The sequence below is a fragment of the Oncorhynchus gorbuscha genome, linkage group LG12 (genome assembly GCF_021184085.1).
Source record: "Oncorhynchus gorbuscha isolate QuinsamMale2020 ecotype Even-year linkage group LG12, OgorEven_v1.0, whole genome shotgun sequence".
NCBI classification, from domain to species: Eukaryota; Metazoa; Chordata; class Actinopteri; order Salmoniformes; family Salmonidae; genus Oncorhynchus; species Oncorhynchus gorbuscha.
Window position 1 is genome coordinate 8,342,503 of NC_060184.1, and position 14,394 is coordinate 8,356,896.

The window sequence follows — 14,394 nt, forward strand, 5'->3', positions numbered from 1 at the left end:
GGCCAGTTTTGGGTCAGGTGATCCACGGATATCATCATGTGATCAGGACACTTGCAGTTCCGATGTCTGACACGAGGATGCGCACTTTGTCCAATTTTCAAAAAGGTCTACCGTCTATTTATGGTGATTATAAATTGAATTCACTGCAAAATCATATAAGAAATAATGAATACATTATTGCACTTTATAACCCTTTAACGCAATTGTCAACCGGCTGGTAGAGCATGATTTGACAATGGATTTTGAAGTGGAAATTAAAGAAAATATTCTGTTGAATTTGATTGGTCAACTCCCCCATCCCTCCTGTAATCAATTGACATTACTTGTATCATTTTAGTTTGCTGCAGTTAGATGTTGTGGCGCTTTACCCACGTAGAGGGCTGTAAAAAACTCCAAATTAGTCACGGAAGATATGGGATTAAAGTATAATGTATGCACACATGACTGTAAGTCGCTTTGGATAAAAGCGTCTGCTAAATGGCATATATTATTATTATTTATTATATTAAAGGCAGGAATTCCGTTTGTGAGGGATTCATATTGCATCATTCGTGGTACTAGAGACTGTGAAGAGTAGGAATATGAAAATAAATTGTTAAAATGCAACAACAACAAAAAGGCTAAAAAGCAATGATTTTGTAGAACTGTGCTCAACCAGGCAGTTAATATGAACAACAACAAAAAACTATGGTAGACTCAGACTAGGGTGTCATTTTTATTTATTATCTAATAATATTTATTATCTAATTCTTTATTATCTCAGACTCTTTATTATCTAATACATATTTGGATTAAAAATATGATTTTAAAAAATTGACACACTATATTAGACAACATAAATTGGTTAAAACGCATTTCGCCACCCAAGTACTTTTTGAAATATTGTTGACTTGAGTAAAAAATGCTATACAAATTGCCATTCTAATATGGCATTGCTGTTATGACCCTCTTTTGACTTCTCAACCGCCTTTTATCAAGTAAAATAAAACAAAAAAACGTGTTTTTTTTGTTGTTGTTAGCAATAGGAATTTAAGGTGAAATAATTTTTCCCAAAAGTTTTTCAAGAAGAGACAGTTAAAGGGATACCAATTGTCCGTTTTCCAAAATAAATATTTTATTACATTTTTTAGAACAAATAAAAAATAAATTGATAACAATAATAAGTTGTGAAAATACACAACTGCAAATCATTTATTGTACTTTTGGTTCATTGCACAATATATTTCCCTGTAAACTTTATTCTTGTAATGTCCTTATCTTTTGTATTATTACCTTAATTCTTTCAAAACAAATATCACAGCAAATATTTGTGAAGTTGCCCACATCTCAAAATAGCAATATAAGAACTCAACCAACCACCCAACGTTCTTTGTCAGACGGTGCCAGGGACTTTGATGGAGGTGGGAGCCACAGAAAAAAAAGAATATATATTCTTTGCCAACCATCTCACAATTTCCAAGGAACCAAACGCGCTGACTGGGGAGTCAGATGGTCATTGTTTCATCTCAGCTGGGTGTCAGTTCACACCTTGCCTTCATCTGCGTTTAGCGGGGGGCGGGGCTATGCAAATCACAACCTGTCTGAGCGGAAAAGTTCCCTCAAAACCAAGTCGCGTCACACCTTCATTCACAAACCATCAACGTGACGATAGAGGAGACATTGCTGTCCAGGATCATACAGAAACCAAAACTGTTCTAGAGAATCGCACATCAAAATAAGACTGGTCATTTCTGCATCGGGAAGTTACTATTCGTCACTTTGAGTTGTTGGACATGCCACCTCAAATGGATTATTATTGTGAAGAATCCCGCGTCCCGTCTTCATGCGGACTGATGAGCCAAGAGGCCGGGTTGGAGAGGGAGCCAGCGGCTATCAGCTGTATGCTGGTGGGGGACGGGGCGGTGGGCAAGACCAGCATGATAGTCAGTTATACCACAAATGGATACCCCACGGAATACAAACAGACCGGCTTTGATGTCTTTTGTGGTGAGGACCTTTCAATTACCCCAAATAAAAATAAAAACGTTGTAGCCTAAGTTTATAAACTTATATTAGCATCATTTATAACAATTGACTAGCTTAATGTATCGTTGGCTACTAGGTTATTGCACTGTAAATTGTAATCGTTTATGGAATACGCAAACTATGTACAAACTTGTAAAATAATTGAATTCTTGTGTTTTCTTCAACAGGTCAAGTCCAAGTAGAAGGAGCCCCGGTTAGAATACAACTATTGGACACAGCTGGACAGGTAAAACCATCAAACTCTTTTTTTATATATACATATAAGAAAATGATATCATCCTTAATTAATATTTTATTCTTGAATCTCATTGGTCCGATTTTAATGACAACGGTTTGAAACTGTGTGCATTGTAGAATCAGTCACAAATGTGACAAACAGATTTAGTGGCAGGAAACCATCAGTGGTCAACAATGTAGCAGCAGTAGATTGGAGTGTTAAAGGCCACTACATGTCATACCGTGTGTGTCATCGTCTCTCTCTGACACGGTGTCCATTGTTGTTGTTCAGACCCCCAGACAGCATTCACATTCACACACTGTGCTGAATCAGCTATCCTGACCCCTCTCTCTCTCCTCTCTCTATCCTGACCCCTCTCTCTCTCTTCCTCTCCTGACCCCTCTCTCTCTCTCCTCTCTCTCTATCCTGACCCCTCTCTCTCTCTCCCCTCTATCTCTGACCCCTCTCTCCCCTCTTTCTCTCTCTCCTCTCTCTATCCTGACCCCTCTCTCTCTCCTCTCTCTCTATCCTGACCCCTCTCTCTGTCCTGACCCCTCTCTCTATCCTGACCCCTCTCTCTCTCTCCTCTCTCTCTATCCTGACCTCTCTCTCTCTCTCTCTCTATCCTGACCCCTCTCTCTATCCTGACCCCTCTCTCTGTCTCCCTCTCTCTATCCTGACCCCTCTCTCTATCCTCTCTCTCTCTCCCTCTCTCTATCCTGACCCCCTCTTTCCCTCTCTCTCTCTCTCTCTCAACCTGACCCCCTCTCTCTCCCTCTCTCTATCCTGACCCCTCTCTCTGTCCTGACTCCTCTCTCTCTATCCTGACCCCTCTCTCTCTCTATCCTGACCCCTCTCTCTCTCCTCTCTCTCTACCTTGACATTTCCAGGAGGTGTGTGATGAATTCCGCTCCCTCTCCTACTCCCACACGGACGTCTTCCTGCTCTGCTTCAGTGTGGTCAACCCCACCTCCTTCCACAATGTCACCAAAAAGTGGATCCCAGAGATCCGAGCCTGCAACCCCTCAGCTCCCATCATCCTCGTGGGCACCCAGTCCGACCTCCTGCTGGACGTCAACGTCCTGATTAACCTGGACCGTTGCCGGGTCAAACCGGTGCTGACCAATCGGGCGCAGAGCATGGCGGTGAAGATCAGAGCGGCGGACTATGTGGAGTGTTCTTCGTTGACGCAGAAGAACTTAAAAGAGGCGTTCGACGCGGCCATCTTTGCTGCCATCAAACACAAGGCCAGGAAGGAGAAGAAGAGGCGGCTGTCGGACAGACGCAGCAAGGCCTTCTCTAAATGCAGCTGGAAGAAGTTATTCTGTTTTATCTGAGATACAGACCCCATTGGTCACAGACAGAAAGACTATTATTTATTAACTTATGAAGAATTTGTAAGAGCAATGGAACTTTAGGATTATCCAGCAGTGCTGAATGAACTGAGCTCTATGGACATATAAAACGGTTTAGTTCTCTCCTGGTCTGGAGACAGTAGTATAGATACCGAGGCTCGCTCTGCCAATAATCTGTGGTTGGGTGTCTGGTCTGCTCTGAGCAGGCTCTCTCTCTCTCCTTAACTCTTTCTCTGTGGATTGAGTTTGCTTTGATTAGTGATTTACATTGATCAGAACAAAAGCAGGGGACATTAGCATGTCTGATTGTTCAGGTTGACAGATAGTCACTATCCAAAAGTCTGTTAAGTACGCCTACAAGGTTTTAGGTAACCAAGTGAGAAGCGAAAGAATAGAGAGAATATTAAAACCATGTACATCACAAGCATCCTGTCAGTGGGACAAGGCCGTCGTGTAAATGTTATGAACTCATTTGCACGGTCTGGATTGGTGCCCATTCCAACCTGAGATTTTACTCCCCTTGACTGTACGGTAGTACCGTGTAGCTCAGTTGGTAGAGCGTGGCGCTTGCACCGCCAGGGTTGTGGGTTGGATTCCCACGGGGGACCAGTGGGGTGTGAGTGGGTTGAGAGAGAGAGAGAGAGAGAAGACCGTTGTTAGCCTTTTCTCCTTTGTGTTCTGTGCTGCCGAAGCCACACAGACCCAGACCTATTCATATGCAACCGTGTATGTAGGCTGAAGTCACAGCGCTAGGCTAGGTGCTAACTTCTTCACTGTGTGTGAACTGGGAATGGCTCACAGGCCTATGTGTTGATTATAGTATTAGGCTTTGATGTAATGAGTGGTCAGTATCAACACTAGCCTGTGACAAAGTGTAGAGTAGTAAGGAGACTTACACTGGCCCAGTCCCCAGCCCAGTCTCCAGCCCAGTCCCCAGCCCAGCAGAAACCTAGCCCAGTCCCCAGCCCAGCAGAAACCTAGCCCAGTCCCCAGCCCAGCAGAAACCCAGCCCAGCAGAAACCCAGCCCAGCAGAAGCCCAGCCCAGCCACCCTCCAGTCCCCAGCCCAGCAGAAAGCCAGCCCAGCCACCCTCCAGTGAATGAAACACTCCTGTCTGTCTCTGATTCTCTGTTAGTTGACGCTGACCACACTACCGTGTCTATCTCCAGACAAATCAGTCTGCCCAATCTATAGGATACCATGTGGTACATTATAGGAGGCTTAGTAGAACCTGTTTGAATATTACCGCTCACTTTAAATAGCTTGCGCCGGCTGGTTCTGTGTTGTTTTGTAAAGTGACGTTATTGCCAGACCGATGGTTGGTGACAGTCAGTCCTAGCTGGTTTATAGATATGAGGGTTGGTACCCAGGCTAGATGTGTGTTGGTACCCAGGCTAGATGTGTGTTGGTACCCAGGCTAGATGTGTGTTGGTACCCAGGCTAGATGTGTGTTGGTACCCAGGCTAGATGTGTGTTGGCACCCAGGCTAGATGTGTGTTGGTACCCAGGCTAGATGTGTGTTGGCACCCAGGCTAGATGTGTGTTGGTACCCAGGCTAGATGTGTGTTGGCACCCAGGCTAGATGTGTGTTGGTACCCAGGCTAGATGTTTTTTATACTTCTTGTGGAAGAGTGAATGTACATTTGAAATCTATTTCTGTTTGTTTAAAACAGTTCATTCAAATGTAATTGTTTTTGCCTGCAATTTTACAGATCTGTGAACAAGTTGTTCTGTTTTTGTGAATGGGTGTATTCGTCACTAATCTCAAAACCAACCCCTCTGTCACTAGTGTCTACTCTATCATTGCTGTGTTTGAATGAAGTGATGGAAATCAATTCTGGAGAAGAACAACAACAACAACAAAAAAATCTATGTATATTTTTTTGTCAAAATGTATCGCTGCTACATTTGAATAAAATAACACATGTATATTGAGGTTTTGTGATTCCAGAGACTTCTGTAACCGCGTCTAGCACGTCTAAGGATGTAAGTCAAAGGCCTGTGTAGGAAGAGCACTACTGGAGCCTGATTGGCGGTTAGTATTGTCCTCTATGGGGGTTCTGAGTATTCTGTAGAAACTCCCCAGGTACCTGATATAATATACCTGGACCATCACATTACCTTGGGATGTGGTGGTAATAGGTGTCCACAGGAACTGTCTGCTGGGGAATGGGGTTAGATGGTAGATGCTGGGTGGAATCCACATGGAGAATTGATCTTGTAGCACAGCTATGGCATGCTGGGAAGGCTACAGGAAGGCAGGGTATTTAAAAAATATAAAAATATTTAACCAGGAAGGGCTCATTGAGATTTAAAATCTCTTTTTCAAGAGCATCCTGGCCAGGATAGGCAGCACCAAGTCATTACAAACATTACAGACAAACAACATGAAAAACTACAAGTAATCTAGTAAAAACCATAGGATTCACAAGAGTATAACAAATCATAAAACAGCTAATTAAAAACATTGACAGGTCAGGAAATCAGTCTCAACATCCTTCATCAGTGATTTAAAAATACCAATCGGGACAAGTTCTTCCATTTCAAAAGTGATTTTTAAAAGTTTCAAGACAATTCTTCAGAGTTTAAAAGTATTTTTTACCAAATTCAGTTCAGACATTTGGAACAGTTAGCAGACGCTCTTATCCAGAGCGACTTACATTCAGTTCAGACATTTGGAACAGTTAGCAGGATAAAGTCCTGTGAATGAAGAGACGACCCACCACATTTCTGAACAATATAAATGCCCAAATAAAAATATAGTAAACCCAAAATGGTTTTGTAAATAAAAGTATACCAGTGCCTGAGCCGACGAGTGACGAGAGAAGGCCAGCCAACCCTGGTATACACAGTGCAGTGGTGCGTAAGGGTTTTGCAGTTTAAAATAAATCTCAAAGTGCCTTGGTAAAGGGTGTCATTTGATCACAAACACTGAGTGGAAGCATTCATATATAAAATATCCCAATAGTCTAGTAAAAGGCATAAATGTAGCTGATACTAGCCTCCTTCTGGCATCAAAAGAAAAACAGTCCTTATTCCTAAAATAAAATCCCAATTTCAGATTCAGATTCAATTTTTGTACTACTATAGACCAGAGCCCTATTCCCTATATAGTGGTACTACTATAGACCAGAGCCCTATTTCCTATATAGTGCACTACTTTAGACCAGAGCCCTATTCCCTATATAGTGCACTACTATAGACCAGAGCCCTATTCCCTATATAGTGCACTACTATAGACCAGAGCCCTATTCCCTATATAGTGCACTACTATCTGGTCTATAGTAGTACCACTACTAGGGCTCTGGTCTATAGTAGTACCACTACTAGGGCTCTGGTCTATAGTAGTACCACTACTAGGGCTCTGGTCTATAGTAGTACCACTACTAGGGCTCTGGTCTATAGTAGTACCACTACTAGGGCTCTGGTCTATATAGTGCACTACTAGGGCTCTGGTCTATATAGTGCACTACTAGGGCTCTGGTCTATATAGTGCACTACTATCTGGTCTATATAGTGCACTACTATCTGGTCTATATAGTGCACTACTAGGGCTCTGGTCTATATAGTGCACTACTATCTGGTCTATATAGTGCACTACTATCTGGTCTATATAGTGCACTACTAGGGCTCTGGTCTATATAGTGCACTACTAGGGCTCTGGTCTATATAGTGCACTACTATCTGGTCTATATAGTGCACTACTATCTGGTCTATAGTAGTACCACTACTAGGGCTCTGGTCTATATAGTGCACTACTAGGGCCCTGGTCTATATAGTGCACTACTATCTGGTCTATATAGTGCACTACTATCTGGTCTATAGTAGTACCACTACTAGGGCTCTGGTCTATAGTAGTGCACTACTAGGGCTCTGGTCTATAGTAGTGCACTACTAGGGCTCTGGTCTATAGTAGTGCACTACTAGGGCTCTGGTCTATAGTAGTGCACTACTAGGGCTCTGGTCTATAGTAGTGCACTACTAGGGCTCTGGTCTATAGTAGTACCACTACTAGGGCTCTGGTCTATAGTAGTGCACTACTAGGGCTCTGGTCTATAGTAGTACCACTACTAGGGCTCTGGTCTATAGTAGTGCACTACTAGGGCTCTGGTCTATAGTAGTGTACTACTAGGGCTCTGGTCTATAGTAGTGCACTACTAGGGCTCTGGTCTATATAGTGTACTACTAGGGCTCTGGTCTATAGTAGTGTACTACTAGGGCTCTGGTCTATATAGTGTACTACTAGGGCTCTGGTCTATATAGTGCACTACTAGGGCTCTGGTCTATAGTAGTGTACTACTAGGGCTCTGGTCTATATAGTGTACTACTAGGGCTCTGGTCTATATAGTGTACTACTAGGGCTCTGGTCTATATAGTGTACTACTAGGGCTCTGGTCTATAGTAGTGTACTACTAGGGCTCTGGTCTATATAGTGTACTACTAGGGCTCTGGTCTATATAGTGCACTACTAGGGCTCTGGTCTATATAGTGCACTACTAGGGCTCTGGTCTATATAGTGCACTACTAGGGCTCTGGTCTATATAGTGCACTACTAGGGCTCTGGTCTATATAGTGCACTACTAGGGCTCTGGTCTATATAGTGCACTACTAGGGCTCTGGTCTATATAGTGTACTACTAGGGCTCTGGTCTATATAGTGCACTACTAGGGCTCTGGTCTATATAGTGTACTACTAGGGCTCTGGTCTATATAGTGCACTACTAGGGCTCTGGTCTATATAGTGCACTACTAGGGCTCTGGTCTATATAGTGCACTACTAGGGCTCTGGTCTATATAGTGTACTACTAGGGCTCTGGTCTATATAGTGCACTACTAGGGCTCTGGTCTATATAGTGCACTACTAGGGCTCTGGTCTATATAGTGCACTACTAGGGCTCTGGTCTATATAGTGCACTACTAGGGCTCTGGTCTCTATAGTGTACTACTAGGGCTCTGGTCTATATAGTGCACTACTAGGGCTCTGGTCTATATAGTGCACTACTAGGGCTCTGGTCTATAGTAGTGCACTACTAGGGCTCTGGTCTATATAGTGCACTACTAGGGCTCTGGTCTATAGTAGTGCACTACTAGGGCTCTGGTCTATAGTAGTGCACTACTAGGGCTCTGGTCTATAGTAGTGCACTACTAGGGCTCTGGTCTATAGTAGTGCACTATATAGGGAATAGGGCTCTGGTCTATAGTAGTGCACTATATAGGGAATAGGGCTCTGGTCTATAGTAGTGTGCTATAAAGGGAATAGGGCTCTGGTCTATAGTAGTGCACTATTAGGGCTCTGGTCTATAGTAGTGCACTATATAGGGAATAGGGCTCTGGTCTATAGCAGTGTGCTATAAAGGGAATAGGGCTCTGGTCTATAGTAGTGCACTATATAGGGAATAGGGCTCTGGTCTATAGTAGTACACTATAAAGGGAATAGGGCTCTGGTCTATAGTAGTGCACTATATAGGGAATAGGGCTCTGGTCTATAGCAGTGCACTACTAGGGCTCTGGTCTATAGTAGTGCACTATATAGGGAATAGGGCTCTGGTCTATATAGTGCACTACTAGGGCTCTGGTCTAAAGTAGTGCACTACTATCTGGTCTATAGCAGTGTGCTATAAAGGGAATAGGGAGCCATTTGGGACATAGACAGTGTAATCTCATTTGATTGTGTTGATAAAGTGGACACTTCATTTATCAATTAAGAGAACATCCCTTGCCAGTTTTCACACATAGATAGTATGGTTGGAGGGAGGCAGGGAAGGAGCGAGGGAGGCAGAGAGGCAAGGAAGGAGCGAGGGAGGCAGGGAAGGAGCGAGGGAGGCAGAGAGGGAGGCATTGAAGCTCGTTTGGAGGTTAGATAGCACAGTGTCCAATGACGGGCCAAAAGTATATAGAATGGTGTCGTCTGCGTAGATGGATCAGGGAATCGCCCGCAGCAAGAGCAACATCATTGATATATACAGAGAAAAGAGTCGGCCCGAGAATTGAACCCTGTGGCACCCCCACAGAGACTGCCAGAGGACTGGACAGCATGCCCTCCGATTTGACACACTGAACTCTGTCTGCAAAGTAATTGGTGAACCAGGCAAGGCAGTCATCCGAAAAACCGAGGCTATTGAGTCTGCCGATAAGAATATGGTGATTGACTGTCGAAAACCTTGGCGAGGTCGATGAAGACGGCTGCACAGTACTGTCTTTTATCGATGGCGGTTATGATATCGTTTTGAATGAAACATATGTAGGAATTCTATTCTCTCACTGTGGTCCATGTCAGCACGTTTAATTTAGAAAGGCAAATGCCAACAGTATTTTATTGACAATAGGAAACGCTGTTTGATATGCCCATTTTAAACACCTGGAGATGTAGGCTACAGAGAGCGAGGGCAGGCCAGAGGGAGTTCTTAACCCCTCTAAAGGTGCTTAACCCCTCTAAAGGTTCTTAACCCCTCTAAAGGTTCTTAACCCCTCTAAAGGTTCTTAACCCCTCTAAAGGTTCTCTCTAAAGGTTCTTAACCCCGGCTCACAGAGGCCATGAGAGAGTGGACCACACCTGCAAGGCCCAGCTAATACATGCCACACTTCTACAAATAGGCAAAGGCTCAAATATACACACATCTAACATTATCCCAACATACATTAACCGTTTTCCCAAGAAGATATGGCCACTAATAATAACAATAATAATGTAATTTAGTATTGACAGCCATGACACCATTATTCTCACACACACAACACTCGCATTGAGCAATCAAGGCCAAGTCGGACAGGTTTTCGGTTCCCATGAGTTCTCTCCCTCTCTCTCTTTCTCTCTCGTTCTCTCTCTCTCTCGTTCTCTCTCTCTCGCTCTCTCTCTCTCTCTCTCTCTCGTTTTCTCTCTCTCTCTCTCGTTTTCTCTCTCTCTTTCTCTCTCTCTCTCTCTCTCTCTCTCTCTCTCTCTCTCTCTCTCTCTCTCTCTCTCACAGTTAGTCATCCCTTTGTTCTTCTCCTCTCCCACAAGGAGGGCCACCCCTCTCACTACTCACCCCCCTCTTTCTTTTTCCCAGGGATCCTCGCCCCAAGCAAATCCTCTGGCCATGGGCCAGTTTCACTCGTGTGCTTGCCAGTGCATGTATGTGTGTGTGTACGTGCACGTACATGTGCGCTTGCGATACTCCAGTTTCACTCCAGTCATCGTCTGCCAGGGACCTGCTAGACAACAGGTGTAACAAGAGGTATATCTAGCAATGGCTTCAGACGATTGGCTAATACCTATTACCCATCCACTTCCTGGTCCTTCAAATCCACTGTTACAGTTATGCCCCGAGGAACTGTTATGACTTGACTAATGCCACTTCCTCATGCACAGAGAGACGTTGAACCAACATATGACGTGACATTCTAATTGGGTGACGTGACAATGGGAATATGAGGCTAGTTTATTTCTTTTTGAGAGGGGAGGATGGTCGGTAAGGAACTTGCCAATTAACTAAAGATGAAAACTGAAAGAATCCTCAAAACAAGCCAACCTGTCAGTCTACTGTTACTAGCAGGTTGAAATTAAACCCCTATCATCCCTATTTAAACAGTAAACCGTCAGTTTCCTCTCTCTCTCTCTCTGTCTCTCTGTCTCTCTGTCTCTCTGTCTCTCTGTCTCTCTGTCTCTCTGTCTCTCTGTCTCTCTGTCTCTCTGTCTCTGTCTCTCTCTCTGTCTCTCTCTCTCTCTCTCTCTCTGTCTCTCTCTCTCTCTCTCTCTCTCTCTCTCTCTCTCTCTCTCTCTCTCTCTCTCTCTCTCTCTCTCTCTCTCTCTCTCTCTCTCTCTCTCTCTCTCTCTCTCTCTCTCTCTCTCTCTCTCTCTCTCTTTCTCTCTCTCTCTCTACCTCTCACTACCTCTGAATGATAGAGTCCTAGGTTCCACAGAGGGTGGTGTGTCAATCATTTTGTGCTATGACACATTCACGACACGACCCATCGATGACGAAACTCAGTAACTCTTACTCACAGTAACTCGGAAAAGGTGACAAACAAGGTTAGTGGGTGCGAACAATATAGGAAAAGGAAAAAGTCCAGCATGAATTGTTGTGTGTTTATTCTCTGTTTCCACCATCATCCCATATACATTAATAGTGAAAGATATAGAGCCACTTGGAAATGACCATCAAGCACACTGTCCAAACTCTGTCCATCAAGCACACTGTCCAAACTCTGTCCATCAAGCACACTGTCCAAACTCTGTCCATCAAACACACTGTCCAAACTCTGTCCATCAAACACACTGTCCAAACTCTGTCCATCAAACACACTGTCCAAACTCTGTCCATCAAACACACTGTCCAAACTCTGTCCATCAAACACACTGTCCAAACTCTGTCCATCAAACACACTGTCCAAACTCTGTCCATCAAATTCTGTCCATCAAACACACTGTCCAAACTCTGTCCATCAAACACACTGTCCAAACTCTGTCCATCAAGCACACTGTCCAAACTCTGTCCATCAAACACACTGTCCAAACTCTGTCCATCAAACACACTGTCCAAACTCTGTCCATCAAACTCACTCCATCAAACACACTGTCCAAACTCTCTCCATCAAACTCTGTCCATCAAGCACACTGTCCAAACTCTGTCCATGAAACTCTCTCCATCAAACACACTGTCCAAACTCTCTCCATCAAACTCTCTCCATCAAGCACACTGTCCAAACTCTGTCCATCAAACTGGTCACAAACTGTCCATCAAACTCTGTCCATCAAACACACTACCCAAACTCTGTCCATCAAGCACACTGTCCAAACACTCTGTCCATCAAACTCTGTCCATCAAACACACTGTCCAAACTCTGTCCATCAAACTCTGTCCATCAAACACACTACCCAAACTCTGTCCATCAAGCACACTGTCCAAACTCTCTCCATCAAACTCTCTCCATCAAACACACTGTCCAAACTCTGTCCATCAAACTCTCTCCATCAAACACACTGTCCAAACTCTCTCCATCAAACTCTGTCCATCAAGCACACTGTCCAAACTCTCTCCATCACATCCAAACTCTGTCCATCAAACACACTGTCCAAACTCTGTCCATCAAACACACTGTCCAAACTCTGTCCATCAAACACACTGTCCAAACTCTGTCCATCAAACACACTGTCCAAACTCTGTCCATCAAATTCTGTCCATCAAACACACTGTCCAAACTCTGTCCATCAAACACACTGTCCAAACTCTGTCCATCAAACACACTGTCCAAACTCTGTCCATCAAACACACTGTCCAAACTCTGTCCATCAAACACACTGTCCAAACTCTGTCCATCAAACACACTGTCCAAACTCTGTCCATCAAATTCTGTCCATCAAACACACTGTCCAAACTCTGTCCATCAAACACACTGTCCAAACTCTGTCCATCAAGCACACTGTCCAAACTCTGTCCATCAAACACACTGTCCAAACTCTGTCCATCAAGCACACTGTCCACACTCTGTCCATCAAACTCTCTCCATCAAACACACTGTCCAAACTCTCTCCATCAAACTCTCTCCATCAAGCACACTGTCCAAACTCTGTCCATCAAACTCTCTCCATCAAACACACTGTCCAAACTCTCTCCATCAAACTCTCTCCATCAAGCACACTGTCCAAACTCTGTCCATCAAACTGGTCATCAAACTCTGTCCATCAAACTCTGTCCATCAAACACACTACCCAAACTCTGTCCATCAAGCACACTGTCCAAACACTCTCCATCAAACTCTGTCCATCAAACACACTGTCCAAACTCTGTCCATCAAACTTTGTCCATCAAACACACTACCCAAACTCTGTCCATCAAGCACACTGTCCAAACTCTCTCCATCAAACTCTCTCCATCAAGCACACTGTCCAAACTCTGTCCATCAAACTCTCTCCATCAAACACACTGTCCAAACTCTCTCCATCAAACTCTCTCCATTAAACACACTGTCCAAACTCTGTCCATCATGCACACTGTCCAAACTCTGTCCATCAAGCACACTGTCCAAACTCTGTCCATCAAGCACACTGTCCAAACTCTGTCCATCATGCACACTGTCCAAACTCTGTCCATCATGCACACTGTCCAAACTCTGTCCATCAAGCACACTGTCCAAACTCTGTCCATCAAACACACTGTCCAAACTCTGTCCATCAAACTCTCTCCATTAAACACACTGTCCAAACTCTGTCCATCAAGCACACTGTCCAAACTCTCTCCATCAAGCACACTGTCCAAACTCTCTCCATCAAACTCTCTCCATCAAGCACACTGTCCAAACTCTGTCCATCAAACTCTCTCCATCAAGCACACTGTCCAAACTCTCTCCATCAAGCACACTGTCCAAACTCTGTCCATCAAGCACACTGTCCAAACTCTCTCCATCAAGCACACTGTCCAAACTCTGTCCATCAAGCACACTTTCCAAACTCTCTCCATCAAGCACACTGTCCAAACTCTGTCCATCAAGCACACTGTCCAAACTCTTTCCATCAAACTCTCTCCATCAAGCACACTGTCCAAACTCTCTCCATCAAACACACTGTCCAAACTCTCTCCATCAAACTCCGTCCATCAAGCACACTATTCAAACTCTGTCCATCAAGCACACTGTCCAAACTCTCTCCATCAAGCACACTGTCCAAACTCTCTCCATCAAGCACACTGTCCATCAAACTCTGTCTCCATCAAACTCTGTCCATCCATCAAGCACACTGTCCAAACTGTCCATCAAACTCTGTCCATCAAACTCTCTCCATCAAGCACACTGTCCAAACTCTGTCCATCAAACTCTGTCCATC

The 14,394-nt window shown here is 44.1% G+C and overlaps 1 protein-coding gene across 1 annotated transcript; it reads left to right on the forward strand.

Moving 5' to 3' along the window:
• The first annotated feature begins 1,646 nt into the window (after window positions 1–1,646).
• LOC123991541 (rho-related GTP-binding protein RhoV-like) lies at window positions 1,647–5,532 on the forward strand. The gene is made up of 3 exons (XM_046293161.1): window positions 1,647–1,986; window positions 2,193–2,251; window positions 3,133–5,532. Exons 1-3 carry the CDS (start codon window positions 1,773–1,775, stop codon window positions 3,577–3,579), a joined length of 720 nt encoding a protein of 239 aa, XP_046149117.1. The 5' UTR covers window positions 1,647–1,772; the 3' UTR covers window positions 3,580–5,532.
• Window positions 5,533–14,394: the final 8,862 nt, after the last annotated feature.